Here is a 23,528-nt window from a genome sequence, read left to right on the forward strand (position 1 = left end):
TCTTCTGTTGTATTTCCGGCAGGTGGCAGTTATTAAACAATTTCCTCTTTTATTTTATTTGAGTAAAATCAGGTTAAGTACATGGTGTATACACGTGACGTGAGATACATTTTGTATCAGACAAGATCATGAAAATATAATTCCGTATAAGAATAATGTTAAAATAAATTACAATGAACAACAAATGATAAAATTCAGGGAAAAGACAGAAAGAGACAAACAAACAAAAACAAAAAACTTAAGGGCCTGCTAACTAATTTGAAATGTCTTTATGGTGGGTCTATCTCTGTTTGCCATTCGTTAAAACCATAACAGTCTGAATTGACTGGAACCTTTGTGCTTTCGCTAGACAAGCCACGTTGAGTACAATACTGCCATCTAGTGGTGATGGTGATAGTGACACCGACGTTGTTTCCCCTGCCAATATCTGGGATCTATAAGTTTGTGGATTAAAGCAACTTTAATTCTTCCATGGCTCCCTCTCTTTGAAGCCCTCTGTCCCAGCAGTGGTTTCAGAGAAAACACTTGAATTCCCAGCTTGGCAACCTCCATGAAGAGTGCCCTCCTTCCGCCAGCATAGAGGAGGCAATGCACCAGAGCATATTGCACTTGTCTTCAGCACTTGCCAGGGATTCCTGCATTCACCGTTTATATGTTTCCCCACTAGCACCAGCACACTTGCAAGTCTCAAGTGATCTGGCCTTTGCCGTGTCAGTTTGACATCATCAGCCTCCTACTCCCTTTGTCACGACTGTTGAGATAACCCACGTACCATCCTCGCCTTTGTATTTCAAAAAACATCATTAAGACCTCCCCAACTATAACTGGCCAGGCCCCGATGCTGTCTCTATTCAGTGCATCAGAGAAGATAAAGAATCAGCACACAAAAACACTTTATCACTCCCCTTCATCCTTTCACCACAATGTCAACTAGTTCTATCAACTAGTTGCTTGTCCCTGTATATGCTTTTGCAAGTGATACAATATTATTTTTGAGCTGTATCAAGCGTTTTATTGATTATATGTTGATTATTTCCTGATAGAGTGTGGGTACTTTGTCATTGTTGTAACTGTCATCACTGAAAAGTTTACTGTCATTGATTGATTGATTGATTGATTGATTAGCAGTTGTTACTTTTTGCATTAGGATGTAATGTCTTGTGTTATGATGTAATGTTTATTTGTGTGGACCCCAGGAAAAGTAGTTGCTACCTTGGTAGTGACTAATGGGGATCCAAAAAACAAAAAACAAAAAACCCTAATAAACCTGGCTGGCTTTGATTGAGCATTTTTGGACATGGTCTAGACTCTAGACTCAAACGCCTAATTAAGGTGGTCTCTTCACTACAGCCATGCATCCTTGTTTCAGGCAGACCTCGTATTTGAAAAAAGGACATTGAAATGAGGAGACATTCAGAGCAAAACATGGGTAAGTGTCTTTTGGTTGGTTGTAGCACACAACATTGTGTTCATTCTGAGTCCAGTGAAATGAAAGTCACAGCCCAGGCCCATCTCAGTGCTGCACTGGAGTGGGTTGTGTAAAGGTTGGCATGGAGATCAGCTGTGTAATGTATAGAGCAGTCCATCTTAGGTCAGATCCAGCCTAGAGATAACAGGAAGAGATTGCTGTCATACGGTCACTTACACAAAAAACTATGACCCCAACGAAGACGCTCCGAAACATTAACTAAAGTTCACCATTCATCATGTCTGAATAGTACTTTCATGAAGCCCCTGTAACACAGATTGGTTTATTAGGCAGCTGACTGACCTTTTAATTAACCAGTAAATACAATACACTGAGGCTCGCTTGCCTGGTTTGTACAAAACAAGCAGGACAAGCCTTCATTTACCCGACAGCAAGCTAAAAGGTTACTACTTCATTGCAGTCTAACCAATTTATTCATACAGACGCCAAAGTAATTTGGCTTTATAGTAATTTTCATACATACCACACATACCACAGAAGCTTACTTTGCAATGGCAGATATAGATACTACTGTCAATTCTGAGTTTGAAATAGAAGTGCATTTAAAAAAAATCATCATGTGAAAAGACAATGTGGATGCCTCTGCAGCTGGCAAATAAAGGGGTATCCATTATGGACGCATGACACAGATAATCCTCAGAACAAAGTAGTGGGAATATATTATCTATTTTATCAGAGTATTGCGGCTACTGTGTTTTTTTTATGGTTTGGTCTGCTGGGGGGAAGCATGACAGCTGATGATAAAACAACATGAACAAACAGATTATAAAAAAGCGTGCTCAATTATTGGTTTCCTTAGCACTCTGAGAGGGACTTTAGGTGATAGATTAGCTGTGCCAAGATATTCTACAGAACAAATAGAAGAGGTCTTTTGCACCAGTAGCTGCAAAACTGGTCAATGATGTGTCATAGGAGCTGCATTGCTTTGTTTTTAACCGTCCTGTTACCTTCAAATTTATTAACATTTCTTGTGGGAATCATGATTGGTCATATGAACTGTCAGTGGTTCTGGCACTACAACAGGTATAGTTATGTTACTACATGTGTGTTATGTTAGCTGAGGGCACTAAGGCAGAGGAAAGTTTTTTTTTTTTTTTTTAAGATTATAAATGTCATGTTATAGTTCCTCAGTGTCATCAAAAACACCTAAAAAATTGTGTAAAATGTTGATTTATTTATGTTTTACACAGCTAAAACAGCCTGAAACATATTAAAAACATATCATCATGTTAATTTCATGTTTACCCACTTGTCCCCATTAAATAAAAAAAAAAAAGCATGAAATGTGAAGCAAAAAAAAAAAAAAAAAAAAAAAAAAAAAAAAAAGGTTAATCAAGTATTTAGTGATGTTAAACTGTTAAACACTGAATGGGCGTCAAATTGACCCCAGGGATAAACTTTTTTTTTTTTTTTTCGCATGTTTGTTCTCATTTGTTGTGGGGTGGCAAATCAACTTTACCCCATGGGATTCATAAAGTTGTCAATCAATCAATTTTGCCATTTTTAAAAAAGTAAAGCATCCCATCATTCTCCCACAAAGCAAACTAATTAGCCTAATGCAAATGAACGGAAAAACGATGGCACCAGATAGTATTATGCTGAGTCTCGTGCCCTGGTTTAAATTATTCCGCGTGCACTTTTACCGTTTCCCGTTGTGTTTAACTGTGCGGTGTCTGCGGATGAGGCGTTTCTAGACGTTTAAACTGTAGTGCCAGGTTGTTTTACAGGAGGTTTATTCAAGAGAAACGTCTGCGGTGGCTGTGGCGTCGCCAGTGGAGAAAGTAGTGTCCGTCCTCAATACAGGAAATGTGTGTGAGCGGCGCCTATAAACGCCTCCCCTTGTGTCCAGCTGACAGGACAGAGCAGCGTCTCTCTGGACATCTCCGACATCACTGTGGATGACAGGCTGCTCCTCAGCTCCAGGCTTCCAGTTGAAATCCTGTCGGTAAGTTGTAGTACAAACTACTTTAACTTTGTAGTGAAAAGTTGTTTTACAAACGAGTTTAACTTTTTTAGTCGAGGTTAACTCAGTTTTAATGCGTTTATACCCTGCGCAATTGCGGTAAATACACGGGAAAGCGCTACTTTTATTTTGTAGGCAAGCCTGTAGTGTGTATAGTAAAACAAACATGCTTTTGACTGTGGGATAGAGTTGTGTTTTTACTTTACTGCTGAGAAAAAAAAGGTTCAAATTGCTGTTATGTGCACCGAGCCCAATATTTCGCACAAGCACATTAATTTGAAGAGAAATAATAGTGTATTAATTGTCATGTAGCCCAAACAGATACCAGTTCATTTACCAGCACCAGCTATGGAGATGACAGAGAGGTTCAAACAGAAAGATGATACTAGACATTGTTGCAGACTTTCTTAGCGCAGTAATGATCTAATTTATATGACATTATTACGTTACATTACATTATTATTACATTACATGTCTGCTTTTGCAGCAGACATGTATGATTAGGTTACTCAAAATATGATTTAGGCTGTTTAAAAGTGTGTGATAATAAAATGTCCTGAATAGCTGGGGCCAGTCATTATAAACAAGTTATTTTAGTACCTGGTTGTTAAGTTATGTAAACACATTTGATGAGGTTGTATTTTGAATTGCGTGATATTTTTAGGTTTTTCTTGCAGTTTATACATACTTCGCATTTGAAATGATAAAGATGTAGTTTATTATTACAATGTATGAAGGTCAGGACTTATGAATATTATGCTCTGACTATAACTGGTTTTGTGCAAAAGGATCCATCTTATATCATGCAACACTGCTCAGAGTCATTGTATTTTTTATTTATTTTTATTTATTTATTTATTTATTTATTTATTTTTACTGTTTTTTTTCGCTGACCACTAGATGGCCTACATTACAACGCATGTCGGCATAGGAATCAACTTGATTTGGAGCTGTTATGCTGAGAGTATACAATGTACAAGATTAAGTGAGTTATAATATAGAGCTGTTGAAATCAGCAGCTGAGTGGCACCTTCTGGTTAGATTTATGTTGGCTCTGAATGGTTATCAGAGGCCGAGTCCATTGGTATGTTGTGTCTGTTTACAACAGCCTCTGTCTGTGTTGTGTCTTGAGAGTGGTCTTGTTGGACAGCAGCTGGCTATAGCTACAGGTATTTCAAATATGCATAGTTAAAAAATGACCTAATAAACCTGACCTCAGCAGATTGAGAGAACCTAGATGGAATTAACCACAGGTACATGGATTTACTAATATTTGGGATATAACTTTTCATTTAACATAAAAAAAGCATAAAAAATATGCTGGGAATTGAGAGAATTCAGCTCTTTGTGGCAGTCTCTCAAAAGCAAACATGTATCTCACACTCAGAGAATAAATCTAATCTAATAAGTGAAGCATTTGTATGACAGCAGTTGAGCCCCTGCCATATGTCACCAGTCGATAAAGCCTGGCTGTTGAACTTCAAAGGCAACCCCGGTGGCCTAAACCTCTATTGAGTGTCTGTAGTCGCACACAGAACCAAGGTCTCCCCTTTATCCTGGATATAGGGAGTTAAACCATTCACATGTAACATTATACAGCTGTCCATCTACGAGCAGTCGTGTAATCATAAATAAAAAGGAGCGTAAACTATGATTTCCAGTGAGTCATCATTAGTCAACAACAGCCAATATTAAAAAAACAGCTTTACTTACTATTACTGAAACGCTGAACTGCATTATTTATATCATAAAGATTTATGTAAGGTAAAAAAGATAGGGGGACAAGGTGTGTTTTCCCTCTATTACATATTTTTATGGTTATGGCACTATCTTAAGAATCCATCTCTGCCTTCAAGTGCTCCTCATAAACTCCTGCTTCATAGTTTATGTTGTAAATATATGTTGCTGAGCACTCAAATGGTTTTGCTGACTGATTATTTTAAAAATAAAAGCAGAATGGAGAGGAGACAATGCACGTTTAATAGATATTTCATTATTTTATCTGCCAAAACGTGTGACAGCTGAAAGTTAAACAAAGCCAAGCCAATTATTTACATAAAATGAGAGATAATGACAGTCATGATTACCACTTTGTTATTTCACCTATGTGTGCTTTGCTCATAAGTATGATATGTCTCTCAGAACTGGATGGCAGTAAGGCATTGCATGCTGATGAGAGGTGGGGGTCTTGGAACATGAGTGAAACAATATTTCAGTTCTTGAGTAACTTTAAATTACACCGTGATGACTGATTCATTGCATGGGATTCTTCCCAGTGCAGTATTAGATCTTCTGTAGAAACCTGTCCTTTGGAGTGTGTATATGTCGGTACTGCTGTTCCTCACAAAAGACCCTGGATAAGCGAAATATTTAGAGAATCTAAGAACATAAATACAGGTTTTACTGCCACAGATAAACCCAACTTGACTCTGCCAGGAAAAGGTCATTGACAGACCCAAGTCATGTGGTGCTATACAAACCAGGGATGTGATTCTTCTTGATTAATCAGGAACTCTCAGCTTTTACGACCTAAAGCTGTGACCCAAGTGAATCATGCAAATCCATAGCTGTCCAAGTAGAATTTGTAACAGAGGTGATTTAAGGACATCTGATTTATAAGCCCTTTTCATGCAAGCAGGCATGGCCTTGACAGGCTTGGCTGTATGACCACAGCAGAGCTAAGCTAAACACACTGCACGCAGTTTCGTTTGGTTTTATTCACTGGAATACACTTGTGTGACAATTTTGTTTTAAAACGTGACTCACTAAAGCTCAGCTGTGCCTCAAACCTAGTTGAATCACCATCATGGCTAAAAGCAAAGAACACCCATTTATGTATTATTGCTATGATTACACAGGCGGAAAACAGTGTAATTTCCACTGTATATTATAAATAGTACATCAGTAGAAGTGAGAAGATAAAGTTAACCCTATAAAGCCCGAACTATGAAAGAATTGGCAGAAAATTCCAATTTTTTGAAATCGAACCATTTATTTAGTCCTATAACAAAATGGAAAAACAAAAAAAATATTTAGAATATTTAGAAATATTTTTTCAAAAAATATGTTATTACATACGTTTTTTCTGTTGTATCATATATGACAGTACTTGAAGTACCAATGGTATGGTCCAGGGTGAACAGGGGAAATGTCCAAAGGTATACAACAGTATTTTGGTCAAGTATTGATTAAACTGAAAACGGAATGTGTTATTTGATAACACAAATGGCTTTATAGGGTTAAGCATCACTCATCAGAGTTCAAATCGACAAATTGCAAGCTGCATTTTCTGGTGTTGTTTGACTTGATAAACCCTGAACTCCACTCTCCTCCAGATTCCATGAGGCCTGCGTGGCCTTTTAACTGGGACCCAGAGGGGCTGGTCAGTGTTGATTGAACCCTGGGTGGGAGAAAGCCCCTCCATGCCTCTCTGGTTGTAACAGGGAGTTATTGTACTGTCTGTAATCCCTGTACTCCTGCAGCCCCCTCTCAGCCTCACTCCAGATTGTACTGCAGGCAAGGCCAGGCATCTATCAAACGGCTCAGCATAGGAGAGTGGATCTCAAGTGTTCCTTTCAGTCTACTGCATATCATTATGAACAATGCAGCCACAGGGTCAAGATCCTATAGCAACCCTGCCCTGAGGAGCTTCATGAATGCAAGCCCATGGACTAAAATACTTTTTTGAATCCCTTCATTTAATATCCTGTAGGTGTGCTGGACAGTGAACCCAATTTAACCGTTCCCTTGGTGCAAGCAATGCCTGTGCTCTGTTTACATGGTAGTGCTTACTGGTAGGTTGTGTGAAACTCTACTGCTTCCAATATGCTAGAAGCAACTGTATGGGTTTCAAGATTGATTTAAGTTTGGTCTGAAGCAGGGTCCTTGTTCATCACCGTTAATTAAATTACAGAAATTCCATGATCTGGTTAAGTATTATACTGCATAAATTGTATGCAAACCAAGCAAAATTCACCTCCACAGAGAATCCAAAAGCTGTTATTGATGAGAGAATACAGTCAGTGTATCTATCTATAATTGATTCAATTACTGATCGAGTTATTGCATACGTTTTTGTTTGTAATCCAATACATGTTGGTAATTGTTTATGTATAATGTTCCTTGCATGGTTTTTGCATTTTGACTGCCTGTAAATGATAAGAAGGTTGGGTGCAATAAGCAGCAGCCTCTACCTTTTCATTCACTGATGGAAAATATTGTGCATAAATATGCAAAAATATGTGCATAATAGTGTTTTCTATCATTAGGTGAATATGGAGGCTGAAATAAATCAAATTGAACTTACACTGAACTTTAATCTCAAGGACTGGAAAAATGATTAATGGCTGGTTCTTTTCTTTTTCCAGTTTATCAACTTTTGGAGGCAAGCCAAAAAATCAGTTTCCAACCACAAATTAGAAGTAACTCAAGGCCACTTTGATGGTAGCTCTCCACTCAGATTTACACTTTCAGGTCATAGACTTGAACTGACTCAAGATCAGTTGCTACACAGATAATCCCTCAGCTTTCTCAGAAATATGAAGCCTTCTATGTGTCGTCATCTGTGTTTGCATTTATAGGCCTACAGATAGTGTAGGTACTGTAAGACCACTCGTGATGATTGGTATGCAGTGTTTTGATGTGGGGTGGGTGCTCTTGGTCGAAGATGTCCCACAGTGTGGCAGTGTGTGGTACAGATTGGATGGTGTGTATTGTATAGACTTTCTCTTTGAGACCTGATGAAAGTCAACTGGGGCAGAAACATTCTTCATTGAGGGCTTGCACACAAGGGAAGCACTTCCTTTTCTCATAATACCTTGATTTGGATTATTTTTGCCTATTGGATGCAAGTTGCAGGCCCATGTATGAGGATCTATACTGTATATAACAAAGTATGTATCATTAGTAAAACTGTACAGGTATTATTTTTGCCCTTGTCCTCACAAACCCTGCCAACAGGGACGCATCTCAGAAACTGAGCACTGAGGACAGATTGGTTTAATGCTGAGCGTACAGGGAAAAATCAGCGTGAATTGCCTAAAATTCCTCTGAACTAGCTCTTAATGGCTGGCACGGTGTGCTACGAATATCCGTGTGTTATGACAGCTTTGAGAACAGAAGAGAAAAAAATACAGTGGAATGCAACCAGAGCAAAACAATGGAACAGGTTGCATAAAATGACTGGGAAATGAGAACAGAGTAGGATAGAAAGGACAGAGTGTGTGAATATGTGACAGCTAAATATGGCATTAAAACATATGTATGAATATGTATCTGTTTCTTTTCTGTTCCTCTGTATTCTGACGTGAACTACAATGTTACAATACTGGCACAGTAGTACAGCCTTTTTATTGGATTGTGCATAATGCAAAAACAACAAGATCCTATAACCATATATCCAGCACAAAGACCTTAATATAATATAATATAATAAAAGCTTAATATAGCACACAGGTATCTGAACTCAAAGCCATATAATGTCTGCTGATCTCAGTTCAGAGTTAAAACCAGGCCAGCAAGGCTGTAGTAATCCAAAAAGAGCTTCGGCACATGGCCAGGCGTCTTATCCAGTACCTCTTACGTTCTACATGCTTTTTACATTTGTAGATGTAATCAAGGAAATTAATCTAAACAAGAAATTCACTTCACTTCACTACAGCTGCAGACTGAGGCTGCAGGGAGAGCAATAAACTGAGCTAATTGGTAGCTGTAGGGACAAAATTGAATTTTGGTTGTCACTAAAATGGGATGGCGTTGCATATATGCTACCAAGGCTACCCTGTCTATCAGCACATTCATCAGCAGTGAAAATATCACAGCAGCTATAGGTTTTATTTCATTCTGTCAACAATAATGGAATGCATTTCTAAAAGCTGAAGCAATTAGTTGTCAGTTATTTGCACACAAAAGAAGACTTGCTTCATTTGTTCAAGTTTCCTTTTACCCTTGACTCCAATGAGCACCGTTTTTGCAAAGAGACTTGAGATGTAGAAAGCAAGGACACACTCTGACATCCTCTCTCAGTGAAAGGCTTTGCAAAATATTCCCATGTAATTTCACCGCACAACTGAGCTCTTGACATTTTTGGAAAGACAAACACTCACTCTGATTGTTTTTTTTTTTTTTTTTTTTTTTTTTTTGTGTGTGTGGTTTTTCTGCTGTTGCTGAAATGATGCATGTCACAACATTAGCATGCCCTGTTTGAAGTAGCCAGGTGTCAGAAATTCTCAGTGTGGTTTAAGCCTTGAGGCTATGGACAGATGTTCATTCCCTGTACTCTGATCACTGATCTGACTTGTCAAATAATCCTTTCAGAGTTTGGAATGAAAACAAATTACTAGTTCTTGCTTACAGACCACTGTAGGCGCACTTGATGAAGGGACGCCACAAAAGCTTAACACAGCTGCTCAGAGGTGACTTCCTGTATCCTCACTAAAAACAATCCGCAACAAAATCATTAAAGTATTAAGAAAATTATTGCTTTTCTTCTTAGTGGAACTGCTATTGTATGTGTGCTGCCTTGACAGTGTGCCAGGTCTAATTCCTCTATCTGTTGCCTCAGGCTTGCAAAGAAGCTAAAGCCCTTTTGTGCACAAATGTCTTCCTTTAACCAGCTCCTGCCAATGCAAATAATAAAAAAAAAAAAAATAAAGGATGGATTTCAGCAAGATCCATGACAGTCAGCATTGTTGTAATGCCTAGTAAGAAGCCCGTTTATGATGGAAGAATTTTTGTCACTCATCACTGTAACCTATTCCTCAGGTATTCCCACAATTTTCTATCTTATTCTTGTTAAAGGTGCTGTGTGTTCTCATTTTTAACATACCTGATGGCTGATTATATTGCTGTCAAATTATTTGTGGTACCTTGGTGTGATCAATATAAACAAAGATATTATTAGTGTTAATGTTTTTCAAAGTTGAGACCAAATTCCTTATATTTTTGGCTTGCTTTTACTGAAGAGGATAAGCATTGTGTACATGATGCTGCCAGAAACTCTAAAAACTTTTGGTCTTTCCTCAGAAGAACAGCGCCCTCTTCTTGTTATGCCACAAAGCAGTCCAGCAGATTTCATATCAAACCTGTTCTAGTCCTGTGGTGTACAGTGTTAAATGCAGGGTAGAGGCTGCCAGTCCTGCAGTAATGTTGTATTGATGCTGAAATGCTACATACAGCACCTTTAAGAATATCAAAAACCTGGAGACATGCATTGTGTATTGTACACTTTTCCTAACCCAGCACAAGCCTCTCCAAGACATCATCAATACACCACAAACAGAAACTGTGCAGTGATCTTATGATTTATAGCTAGCTGCCTGCTTGTCACATTGCTCCCATCAAACCCCTTCATTCTTGGGCAGATGCATTAGCAACTGTAGGGCTAAATGCCATCACATTCAAAAAGTCTTTAATTCCAGGGTCATGGGCAATATCGATGCCCAGCCTCTGCTCCACAGGACCAGCATTAGGGGCTTTATTTCTGGGGCAGTGGGTCCATTTAGTGGGGGAACTGGTTTGGAAGTAAAGGAGGTCTCGATCGAGGCATTGTGTTAAGGCTGACAGGGTCAGAGAAATGGACAATGTGCATGCCAGCTAATCTAGTTTACTTTAGCCATGAATGAACCATCCCCTGACAGAAATAACATTTGACTGGTGGGACACTGGCCCTGTCCTGTGGCCATTAGGGCAAAGTGGGTTGAAAGAGCTTCAAACTGAAATATAAATATATTTTCCAGCTCAAGATATACATTTGTCATTTTTGGGAGAGACTAAATTGATACGTTAGAGTAAGAATTTGCCTTGTCTTGAATTAAGTATTAAAAATGCATGTTATGTCTTTGTTTTGGAGTCATTTGAGATCTTGCCTCGCATACTGTCATATCCACAGCAGGGAACTGAGGGCAAAGCCAAAACATAAATCGATTAGCAGGGTTCCTCCTGACCTTTGAATAATGAAACAATCTCACAGCATGAGGAGCTCACACAGCTGATCACTTTTAAAGGAAATGATCCCTCCTTTATGGGCTGTTCCCTCTCTTTCCACTCTCTCCAGGCCAATTGTTGCCATGTTCTCAGTCATTGTTTAATGTCTATTTGACATGTATTTAATAAAGCAGGTCAGCGAAGCCAAAAGATGTCATTAGTAGCAAGGGATTGGGAATCTACGGAAGCCCTAAAGGGCCATACAAACATATATTTTATTTCCTCCGTTTTCTCGTGATAACGAGATAATTTTCCTCTGTTTTCCCGTGATAACGAGATAAATTTCCTCCGTTTTCTCGTGATAACGAGATATTTTTCTTCCGTTTTCTCGTGATAACGAGATAATTTTCCTCCGTTTTCTCGTGATAACGAGATAATTAAATCGAGATCTCGAGAAAACAAAGCGATTGTCTTATTAAATTATTGCAGGAAACATCTGTCAGTGTAGCAATGTCAGAGGAGCAGGAGAATATTGATCACTGCATCACTTATCTGTTCAATCAAGGCCTGACACAGGCTGAAATAGCTTTATGCTTTATGTCAGGGGTCACCAATCATGTGCCATGGAGGGCTGAGAGGCTGCAGGTTTTCATTCCAATCAAGACCTCCACCAGGTGATTTCATTGATTAGCTCCAGGTGATCAGTGAAATCACCTGGTGGAGGTCTTGGTTGGAATGAAAACCTGCAGCCTCTCGGCCCTCCATGGCACGTGATTGGTGACCCCTGCTTTATGTGTCCAAGGAGACGTCAGTCAGCATGACATGTCACGTATGATGGAAATCTCAGGCCTATCACGTTTCATTCATTCATTCAAAACGGAGGGAAAATATCTCGTTATCACGAGAAAACGGAGGAAAATTATCTCGTTATCACGAGAAAACAGAGGAAATTTATCTCGTTATCACGGGAAAACAGAGGAAAATTATCTCGTTATCACGAGAAAACGGAGGAAATAAAATATATGTATGTATGGCCCTTTAGGGCTTCCGTAGGAATCAAATCAAATCAAATGAAGTAAAATAGGACAAAGGAAAATGAACAGAGTCAGACAAGGACATGACATAGGTGCAGATAAAGTAACAAAGCAATCTGGAATAGGGTCTCTCAACTGTCCTGTGTTAATTTGCCAAAATAGATCCACTTAAGATGACAGATTTTTAATAACATTTTGTTGCATGGAGTCGCATAGATTTGTGTTGTTAATTATTGTATTGAACTTTACTCTTGATTGTAATGAACTCTATTCTGGGCTGTAGATGGGGTAATAATAGTGGTGAAAGTGAAACTTATGATTGCAAGAGTCATTCTGAAGTATGGTCTAATTGGGATAATTGCTAGTTAATTAAATTCTAATGGAATAAAGCAGCTGTTTTCCCTCTCTCCCAGAAGTGTCTTACAGGCCAAATAGAGGGTGCATGAAGAAGCTCAGAGCCGATGATGGAGCCGTGGCCAGCGGTTGGCTGGGTCCTACTACTGACCAATGTTGCTGATTGGCTGAAAAGTGTCCAATCACGGGACTTCACAATGAAGGACATCATCTTCCTGCACCCCTCAAGTAGGGACACAGTGCTGCTATGTATTTGCATAAGTGTTATGTTTTGAGACTAAGCACAATCTATTAATCATAATCCCATTAACCCATTGTCTCTGAACTCCATACATACTTAAAAAAATCATTTGAATTTTTTTCTTGTAGTTTTGACTCCACAACATTCTTTAAGTCATCACCTAAACCACGGCTGTAGTTCCTCACTGATCTGCTTGCAAGTAGCCAGACTGGTTTTGAAGTAAAACTAATTTAATCTCACATGATTGGCTGTGCCAGGCTATACATTACACACTCTTTTTCTAAGCAGACATTCCAAGTAAGACGATTATCAGTAGACCATGCAAATGTTCAACTTTTTGTTCAAATCTTAAGGCTGCTTTAAAATTCATGGTTTCATTTGACTAAAATTTTCCAAACCTTTAAAGAAATGGTTTAAGTCTATGAACTTGACCACTTAGTTTTGAACATGAGGACCACAGGAAAGTGACTGAGGTGCATGTATTTGGGTGCCATCATGTCTGTGTCTGCCATGACTAACAGGCTTTGTCCCGTGACTGAAACGTGACTGACCCTAAGACCTATAGCTGTCCCTGCTGAAATGAGGCCCGATTCCCAGTACAGATATGATTCTTGCCAATGGGAAATGCAAACAACTCCATGTTTGATCGCTGCAGATGGTCCCAGTGCTTCAGTGCGGTTTACTAGACAGTTGAGCTGATTGACTGACATTGTTCATTGTTCATAGATACTGTCTGGAGAACAAAATGTCCATTATGTGAGAGCTCGGTCAATCTAGGCCTTCACTTGTTTAAGGAACACAGCCATAATTGGACGTTAATTGTTCAATTTGCATCTCTTTTATATGCTGTGGCTTGAATTGAAAAGCCTTTTGAGTCAATCTGTGACGCAGGTCATGAGAATGGTAAACAGTGTGCGCTTACTGTCACAGACTTTGCCATAGCTTCTCACAAGGAAAGTGAGACAGGCATCGCACCAAGCCAGCTGTCCATGCTTTGATTAAATTAACTGTTTTGGGACTCATTCACTTCTCCATCAGTTTCATTTCCCTTTCTGTTTTACTTTCTCTCCTTTTCTCAACTTTTCTTTGCATGTCTGTACATCATGTGGTAATTGTTGTGGTAATTCAGTAACACCGTCCTTGTTATGTCATGAAGCAAATGTCAAAACCAGAACTAGCACAGAAATTAAAGCATGTAAATATGCTCAGTTTAGAAAAATTGAGAAGAAATAAGCTCAGTATAGTAACCTTGTAGCTACAACACAGTAACATAAAAAATCAGTTATTAAAGTGCGGCGTCTGAATTTGTCTTTCTGCTCTACAGCCACACCTCACCCAGGTGGATTCAAGTGCTTCACCTGTCAAGACTCTGCAGATAACTATGACTGCAATCGCTGGGCACCAGACGTGTACTGCCCGAAAGGTACTTACTGGACGCATCAGTGTTTCTCTCATCCTTTCTGCTTCTGTATGTGCAGCTGGACTGAGCAATACAGACTCAAATGTGCTGCTAATAAAATGTAAGATATGAAGATGAACTTTCAAAGACTCCAAACTTTCTTCACACCACTACTCCATCACCGTTTTCCTAAAAGCAGCAGCGCTGTTGTGTTTTGATGACTTGAAATTGGGCAAAGAGAAAGGCTCCCTCTGCCAGGGAAAATAGTCCCTGGGGAAATGTTTGCTTTCCACAGCCAATTACCATTTCTGTGGTTTATGAATGTTGCCGACTTTATTAGCCACAGAAGCAGAACATTACACGGTGGCCGTTTCAACCAAACATTCAAATATGAAAATAGAGGGATTATTGAGGGATCTTGTGAAATCTTATGTACCCTTGCATGATTGGCAGCATTGTTTGTCGGTACATTTTCTTAAATGGGCCTAACATTCAAAATCACTGGTATGGTTTTCTAAGGATGATAATTTGTATTTGTCTGAGTTTTGCAGTCCTGCTCTCAGCAGGAATGTCTCACTAATTGTATCCCAAAAGTGAGAGTAGTGCTTGTTCTTATTCGTTCTGGTTTGTTAGTTCTGCTCTTGAGTATTGTGCTGCTCTCTGTGTTGGACTGTGTGTCTGACTTCCAGATACCAGCTACTGCTACACACTCCACATGATGGACAACCAAGGAAACAGTGTGTCTGTGACCAAGCGCTGTGTGAGCCTGGAGGACTGCCTGCTCACTGGCTGTAGATATGTTAACAGAGATGAAGGCTACCAGGTGTGTGGAGGCTCCTTAAAGGGATGCTCAACCCAGTTAAAAACAGATTTTCTTATTTACTATTATTTTTGAGTGCTATCCTCATCATGCACCAAGATTGTAGAGTAATCAAAAATGTCTTCAGGCTGCATGATATGACCATTCTTGTCCTCTCTGAAGTCCTCTAAACTTTTACCTCTGCTCCCTCAGGTCTGCACTTCCTGCTGTGAGGGAAACATCTGTAACTTGTTGGTACCAAGAAACAAGAGCACCGCTGTTTTCTCCACCACCTCTCCTGTGCTCAGCTCCTCTCACAGCTCGACCGGCAGGCTGCTTTCTGTGGCACTGACCTACATCATCAGCAGCATCATCACAGCTACACATGCGTGAAAGAGAAACTCAGCATTTGTGGTAAAGAGTATTAATAGGTACTTGAAAAAGGACGTTTTCAAGGGAAATTGTGCAAATTTAAAGGTGCACAAACAAGTGTGTCACATTTTACATATCGTTGTATCATTATCAGATTAATTGATACCAGATATAATTACCATGAACAAATGACTGGGACAAATGCTGGCCTCTTTCACCAGTCCCTTTTGCTTTGTTCCATTTTAGCTGTGTTTGTTTTGGAAGAACAGCGCCCTCTTCCTGTTTTTTGCCATAAAGAAATCCAGCAGATTTCACACTAAATCTGACCAGGTGCCTCACAATGTATAAACTCAGCACAAACACCAATAATGGCTGCTAGTCATCACAGCAGTGGTGACATGAATGAAGACTCCATTCCTTTTAGGTCTAATAGAGCCAGAGTCCTGCTGTTGTTGTGTTTACCCTGCTATTTCATGTCAAAATGGCTGCCGTGAAAAAGCTCTGTTAATGGGTCAAAATAAATGTGGTAATGATTTATTGAACTGCTGTTGATAATAAATTAAATCAAATAAACAACATTACACACAGCGGCTATCCTGAAACAAGACTGAAATAGGATAGTGTTGGGAAATTTGCCCATTATTAAAATTGCAGGACAACACTGCAGGATATTACATCTGTTGATAGGGCAAAAATTAAAATAATAATAATAAATCTATAAAAAGATGAAGATTAAATCTACACAGTTTAGGCCAAAAAAGAAGAAAGAAAAGGATCAATATACTAATCAGCCAATGAAGAGTATTCAGAATTGAAGTTTGCAGAGAAAATTGTGATGTTTATGTGTATGTTTATCTGTTGTTATTGACCTAAAAATGTTATAAGACAAGAAGTTGACATTCAGACCGGGATCAATGCTTATAATAAGATTAATAATAGATTTGAGGATCCTGGTCCGGGTCAAGCAGGACTAAATGCCAAAGCTGCATGATGTATCGGCTTTGTCCTGTTAGACAATAATTCCTTTTTTGGTGAGGTTTATTTATTATTTATTAATGACAGTGTTAACTCGATCAGTTGTTAGTGTCTTACCATGCTTTGTCCAATGTCACCTTGTTTATTTTATCATCTTGTTTTCCTGTGTGTGATATATGTATACAAATATTTATTTTTATAAGGCATAATGGATTAGGACAATCTATTATATAACGGTAGTTTGGTATCAGTTGGTTCTAATAAATCCACACATGCATTTCTATGGGATAATTTGTATTTTTTTTTTTTTTTTTGAGGGTGTATAAACAGGTTTGATATGTCTTTTTTTTAGTAAATCAGATCAAATGTTTATGTTGAAATGAAGACCTGGTAATTTCAAATGAAAGATTTTTTAGTATTTTAAGATGGGCAAGTTGAAAAGTGATGCAAATAAGATGATGAATATTCCTCTCACAAAAGCTTGCATTTGCACATTATGATGAGAAACAAAACAGTAATCACCGCAGAGGTGCATTCGATATAAAACATAATCAATCATAAATCAAGACGCTTGCCAAGACAATTTTGTTTGTTCTTACCACAAAAATGAGAAAAGTGTATTTCAAGAACTCGAAATAGCTTCGGCTTTAATTTCATCCTCATTTTTTTTTTAACCCTATTTATGTGGCCCTTGTAGTTTAGTGCCTCCAATTCCAGAAGCTGCTTTTTTTCACACCCAAGTACACCTGGGAAATAACACAATTAAGAATAAATATAGCTGCAGCCAGCGATTCAAAGGGTCATGGGAAGTGTGCACTTGAGAATCTTGTTTAAAAGCTGTCTTTTTTATCCATTGCTTAATGGCATCTCGCTGGGCAGTAAAGCGGTTTATAAAGTCCTGACAGACATTAAGAGATCACAGTTTGTGTCGGTGCTGCGGGGGTTAAGTGAAGGTAATTTCATTTCACAAGTAGAGAAAATGTGGTCTCGGTGCAGCCTTACAGGTCACTTTATTCAGAGGCTCTGAATGGTACAACTGTAGTGCTTCAAGTGAAACAGCGTCCATACTGATACAGACAATGTATAACTCAATAGACAGAAAAAAAATAATGTATATATATTAGTACGAAAGTGTTGACCAGATGGTCATCTAAAAATCAAAGGTAGCTCAAATAAAGGTCTTTTTCACATTAGCTACCACAAGAGCAGACCTGGGTACCCTGGAAGATGTTTATTACCCAGTTTTATTACCCATTTTGGTGGGAAAATGCTACCTGATGTTTATTGCTCAAATTTTAAAAACACACATGGTTACATCCCATAAAAAGTAACCTGGATAATCTGGGTTTGCAATTTCCAACTGCACTCTGCCAGGCAAGATAAATAAATCCATTCTGAATATTAAAAAAAGAAAAAAAAACAAAAACAAAAAAAAAAAAAAAACGACCCAGGCCTGCGGTGGACTGTTACTGCAGTCCTTGTGACGTGGCGGTCCTCACATTTCTCTGGACACTGCACGTGTGTTACAGTAAGACAAACCACTGGCAACCCCTCCACTGATACACACCATGTGTCAACTCTACGTTTCATTTCCAAGCTTCTTCATAAACATGTGGGTTCCGTTCTGCGTAACATAAAAAAAAAAAAAAGCCTATTCCTCATCGTTGAGCGCACTCGATAGTCCTTGTAGTCTTGCGATGGCAGGACTGTAGGTAGGTGCGTTGGTGAAAACAGTCCCGACAAACAAAGGCGTGCCTCTCAGGATGTGGCGGATAACTGTGCAAGAGCCCGACACCTCGATGTGAAAGCCCAAATGTCTCAGCTCCTCGTCTGCTCTTAGTGTGGCGTGGCTCGGCGGGGATCCAAAGAACTGTTGAGGAACATGAGGTCAGAGGTCATTTTGAGTGGGAACAAGAGAAAGAATGGATGATTTTGGTGCCTATGTTCTGCCTTTAACCAGCTCTGAAAGTGGGAGAGACTAACTTGACTAGCTGGGCCTGTAAGCCTGCCCTATTCTGTCTCTGATTGCCTAGTAATTGTTGGTTAGGTTTGGTTAGGGTTAGGGTTGGCTTAGAATAACATTGTTTTTCCCCATCTGGAATTTTATTTTTAACGATAAACACAATATTACGCAACACAGAATTGTGGGAGTCTCCTAGACAAATACTCAATACTACAGGATTACATTATGGCAATAGCTTCTATATATTTCAACTTTATTCCAAATAAATCACATTTCTCTATATGTGAAATTGCACTAAATACTACAGTACCCATGAGCCTCAGCGACTTACTATGGTGAAGATGCCAGCTATAGCCGCAGTACTCAAATATATTATAAACTAATGGTTGCAAACAGTAAAAAATACTACACTGTCGTTGTTGAAATGATAAAAGAATGTGTGTATAAAGTTAGTGACAGTTTGAGGCTCTGTGATTGGCTGATTCTTGAAGCAATGCCCGGTTGGACTGCAGCTGACTTATTTCCTAACATTTTTATGAACAAAGCCTTGGACCTTTGACGATTTCCATTCATCGCAGGAAAGAGAGTCAGTGACTTGTTGTGCACATAATAATGGCTGCTGCTCTGACCATCCTATCATGTTGATTTAAAGGGGAAACACTCCATGCATTTTCTGTGGTTTCATGCTCATTCAAGTGTATGAAACGCACAAATTGGCCGTCATCTAACATTTCATTTAGGGAAATTAGTGAGGGTAGTAAAACGAAACTAGGGGAGCTAAGACTCACAGCTGCTCCTGTTGCAGGGTTGATGAAGTCCGCCCAGTAGCCTGCAGTCCACAGAGCGAAGCACATCTCCTTGGCGCCGCTCACAAACTGCAGACGCAGCAAAGTAGGTTCAGCGGCGGCTCCACATCAATGACACTTTTGCAAACTTTTCAGAGCAATAAAAGCAAAAAAAAAAACTCACTCTGTGAAGCAGCTGCTCTGTGCTCTGCTCAGCCTCCTCGCACCGACTGCTCTTCTGTGTCACCGTCACAACTGTGATGGCGCTGGCCGGCGCCGCGGGGAAGAACAGCTCCAGATCTGACACACACACACACACACACACTCTTAAGTTACTGAGGCAGACAACAAGTAATCCTTGCTTCAACAACCACCTCTCAGGTGACATATCTATGTTACAAAACCAAAACAACTAGAACCATTCATACTAACATCATTAACTTTGAAACCGGAGCACATTCATTTGATTTGATTTTGATTGATTTCTTTCAAAAGTATGGGAAAAATTAGTAAATAGTAAAAAAATCGCAAAAGAAAAAGAAAAGTAAAAAAAAAAATAACATGACGTGAAATTAAGCAACTAAAGAAGTCTTGAAATATCAAAAAAAGAAAAGAAAAAAGAAAATGAGCTGATTTTTTTTCCTGTCACAGAATTGTAAATGTATGATTTTCTTTTTCCTTTTCATAATTTCTGGATAATTCTCTCTCTCTGACTCTTTTCCCCCTGATTTTCAGGTCACTGAAAATTATCATTCTTACTAAAACTGAATAATATCAGAAATGCAATATCTGAAAAACTAATCATCACCATATCATTCAACCCTATTTTGTAAGTCCTAAGTAAAGACAAAGTGCCATCTAGTCTGAACATTTTTCCTTTATTTATATTTATTGTAATGATTATCATTTTATCATCATTATTTATTTCACTTATGATTTAATTAATTGAGACTTCTCTTCCCTGTACTATGCCATAGCTGCTGAGTGGCCTCCAGCAGGCCTGTGGATGTACCAGGTATCAGTGTGTTTCTCCTTGAATGTGCTGCAGGATAAATAAAGGCTCAGTAATGTGAGGCTGGCTGTTTGGCCTCAGCTTACCTTTCCTTAGCAGCTCGGGGCACGAGTTTATGGAGCAGTGTGTGTCTGCTTGATAAAAGTACTGCTCGGCTTTGCGGACTCTCAGGGACACGCTGCCCTCTTTACCCTGAGGAAAAAAAAACAACACACGTGTGTTTCTGACTGCAAACCTCCAGGGCTAAATACAATCCATGTGGCATGGGAATCCAAGAATGAAGTATAAAAAGCCCAAATCAGAAAGATATTTTATTAATATGTTTACCTCCCTAAGTAGTTTGAAGGAAAGTTATTTTGAAAAAGTATCTTTCCCTGGCTACAGTGTTAGGGCAAACACCTTTAGAAACAACATGGAATTTTATACTTTTAAATATAAAGTTTCTTGAATTTTCACTCCACTTGGATAGAAAAAAAATCATCTAGATTTACTATGCCGAAGATCAACCTAGAGGGCATTTAGACAACACAAACCTCTGCCAAGTGTAGAATTCAATGTGTCTTTGTTACTTTCGTAGTTATGGTTAAAAACAATATTCTAAGGGTGGAAATCACCTAATCTTAACTGTTCTGCCAAACACCTAGCTGCTGTAGTCATTAGATTGTGACATATTCTACTGAAAGACAAACCCAAAAGCAAAAAATAGAACCTCCTTTGAAATTAGGAAATGACTTGTGATCTAATTTTGCAAAGCTAGAAATGGAAACTTGCATAACCCACAGTACTGCAAAACAAGAAACAGAGAAGCATCAGTACACATGGTTACCTGGAACTCACTGACAAACTGAGCCAGTATGAACTCGTGTCTCTCGGCGCTGCTCGGGGCGCTCAGCACATCAGGCACCGTCGTGTGGATGGGGGCATTTCTCTTTTGGTTCGCCGTGCCCTCCAGGTGGCAGTCGAAGCCCACGTTACCTGGTAACTGGAAGCGCTGGTCCTGAGGTCCGAACGGTCCCATGTTCTCGTCAGGCCACACGGTCCTGGGGCCTGGTGGGGACAAGGGGAAGGAAAATGTGGGACCTGAACTTGCAATTCAGCCTTTACACCATCACCTTAACATTTTAACATCAAGAAATCAGTAATAGTAATGGCAGCAGCTACCACTGGTCAGCCAAATGTTGGAGTTTCCCCAGATCTGTGTATACCTGACTCTGAGAATATGCTTCTAGTGTGAACAGCCAAGCTCCTGCACATGCATGAATTTACTTGTTGTGGCACCTTCACAAACAAAACCAACTCGAAATGGCTGCTTCACATGAACAATAGTACTGTAATTACTGTTTTACTGCTCAACTCATTAAGAACCATGACAGAGGTGATACCAAAAAAGTACCAAGTAGTTTACTGACCTGAGTCTGCGGGTGATACAGCTATATAAGGCTCATCTGAGCTTGCGGTAGAGAAGTTTCTGGTTCGGCTGGTCCTGAGAGCAGCGAGGGCCTGAAGGCCAGCGGTCTGGGAGAAAACCAGCCTGCCTCGGCCACACAGCACCTACACAGGAAGCAGACAACCCGTTAGCAACCAGCAGCAGGCCAACATGGACACAAGGACAACAACATCATACTAATCATGCCAGTACACTAACCTTAGTAAGGGTATTATGATCATTTAATGTGGGACTATCACATGAAATAGACACAAATCACTCTTATTCTGATGACAAACTGGATTTTTAGATATGTTGCACTCTGCATACAGCCACTCAACACTCTGCATTAATGTTTAATAGCTTACTTAATGACTATTCTCTACAACTGTCTAAGTGCTGCTACACAACAGGATGAAATGCAGCGGCCACTTAAGCTGTTTACCACCACAGATGCACCCACCTAGCGAGCTAGTAGCCCCGGCGCGTTCCACTTTCTGGTTTTAAGATATCATGCCAGACTCCATTCATAATTACATCAATTTTACGACTTACCTAGCTTGGCGACATTTACGCATATTTAATACAACATGTCAGTAGCTAATAAGACTCTGCAACGTCTCGTGGTAAATTCGGCATGCACATGGCCCAAAAGCAACACTTAATTCAATAAAATCTCATCTTTTATAACGGGCTCCCCAGCTCGACAATATGGACTTTTGACGATAACAGCCGCATATTTCTGTAGGATTTTAAATGGAGTTTGGCGTGATATTCTCTACAGCAGCTACCGGGGGCTTAACTTCAACTGGCCAGCTACTGTTGGTGCTGGGAGTTAAGTCACTTACGCTGCTCGACATTGCTGTCCGTCTCTTCCGCACGTCCGCTTTTTGCTGTAACCTGTCAAAGTGAAAAGTGAAATTAATAGCTCTAAAATAACAACCTTACATCGTCTTAGGCAGGTCGAGTAACAGAACCTCGCCAGGTATCTTTAACTTGGCTGACATGATGCAATCGTTTCATAAATTTTACATAACTAGGCCAACAACATCGTTAAGGACGTGACAATTAGACACCTCCTTCAGGAATAAAAGGGAAAAGTCTTATAACACCACCGTCGACAAAATAAAAGCTAATTTCAAAGAGTGTGTAACCTTATGCTAATGTAGTTAGCTGTTAGCTAGGCAGTGTTAGCACGTTGTTTGCTAACTGAGCTGATCAGCTGACATCCGTGCAGTCTTTTTGTTTTGACACTTTCCCTTTCGGGCCAGCATTGAATTACTTCTTGAGTTACTATGGTCACATTGTACAAAGTTTCTAATAATGTAGAAGCTGAATTTCCAAATATACGCTATAAAAAGTATAAATTTCCATCCGCCGGTGAGCTTAAATAATGAAAGGTACATTCTGTTCTTACCTAAGGAAAGTCAACCTGCTAGCGCTGCTGTTGCAAAGTAGCCTACCGACGGGAGGTAGCGAGGGACAAACTACCCATGCGCGCTTTAGGACGGCATAACCTTTACAGCACTGTGATCTACATTAATTGACAAACTGGTATACAACAACATGGAAGATACACATTGAATATATTTAACATTACGAATTGTGTGGTAAAATGTGTCACAAGACCAACTGAACCTAACCTGATTTGTCTGTTTTTGTTCTTGTACTTGTAAATAAATATTTTGGTAATATGACTTTTTGCAACAAATGTCTAGTAATGACATTTGTTGAATGTCATGGCCAAATTGCACGATTTTGAGACTGGGGTGTTTATTATATGGCATTACAAG

General features: G+C 39.3%; 2 protein-coding genes across 3 annotated transcripts; one reads left to right on the plus strand and one right to left on the minus strand.

Annotated features, from left to right (window-relative positions):
* Positions 1–3,387: 3,387 nt before the first annotated feature.
* On the plus strand, positions 3,388–16,813 carry LOC115373721 (ly6/PLAUR domain-containing protein 6-like). Its single transcript, XM_030072228.1, has 5 exons — positions 3,388–3,434; positions 12,823–12,991; positions 14,329–14,427; positions 15,093–15,226; positions 15,416–16,813. Exons 2-5 carry the CDS (start codon positions 12,871–12,873, stop codon positions 15,593–15,595), a joined length of 534 nt encoding a protein of 177 aa, XP_029928088.1. The 5' UTR covers positions 3,388–3,434; positions 12,823–12,870; the 3' UTR covers positions 15,596–16,813.
* A 721-nt stretch (positions 16,814–17,534) lies between these two features.
* mmadhca (metabolism of cobalamin associated Da) lies at positions 17,535–23,228 on the minus strand. Of its 2 annotated transcripts, none has more exons than XM_030074696.1 (8): positions 23,153–23,228; positions 22,584–22,635; positions 21,719–21,860; positions 21,136–21,356; positions 20,396–20,501; positions 19,482–19,597; positions 19,301–19,387; positions 17,535–18,419 (listed from the first exon to the last, which is right to left on the minus strand). In XM_030074696.1, the coding sequence occupies exons 2-8, from the start codon at positions 22,593–22,595 to the stop codon at positions 18,201–18,203; spliced, it is 903 nt and encodes a 300-aa protein (XP_029930556.1). In that variant the 5' UTR covers positions 22,596–22,635; positions 23,153–23,228; the 3' UTR covers positions 17,535–18,200. The 2 variants fall into 2 exon arrangements, with proteins under 2 accessions (XP_029930556.1, XP_029930564.1); XM_030074704.1 differs by lacking the exon at positions 23,153–23,228 and adding an exon at positions 22,890–23,093.
* Between the last annotated feature and the right edge of the window lie 300 nt (positions 23,229–23,528).

The sequence above is a fragment of the Myripristis murdjan genome, chromosome 2 (genome assembly GCF_902150065.1).
Source record: "Myripristis murdjan chromosome 2, fMyrMur1.1, whole genome shotgun sequence".
Lineage (NCBI taxonomy): Eukaryota > Metazoa > Chordata > Actinopteri > Holocentriformes > Holocentridae > Myripristis > Myripristis murdjan.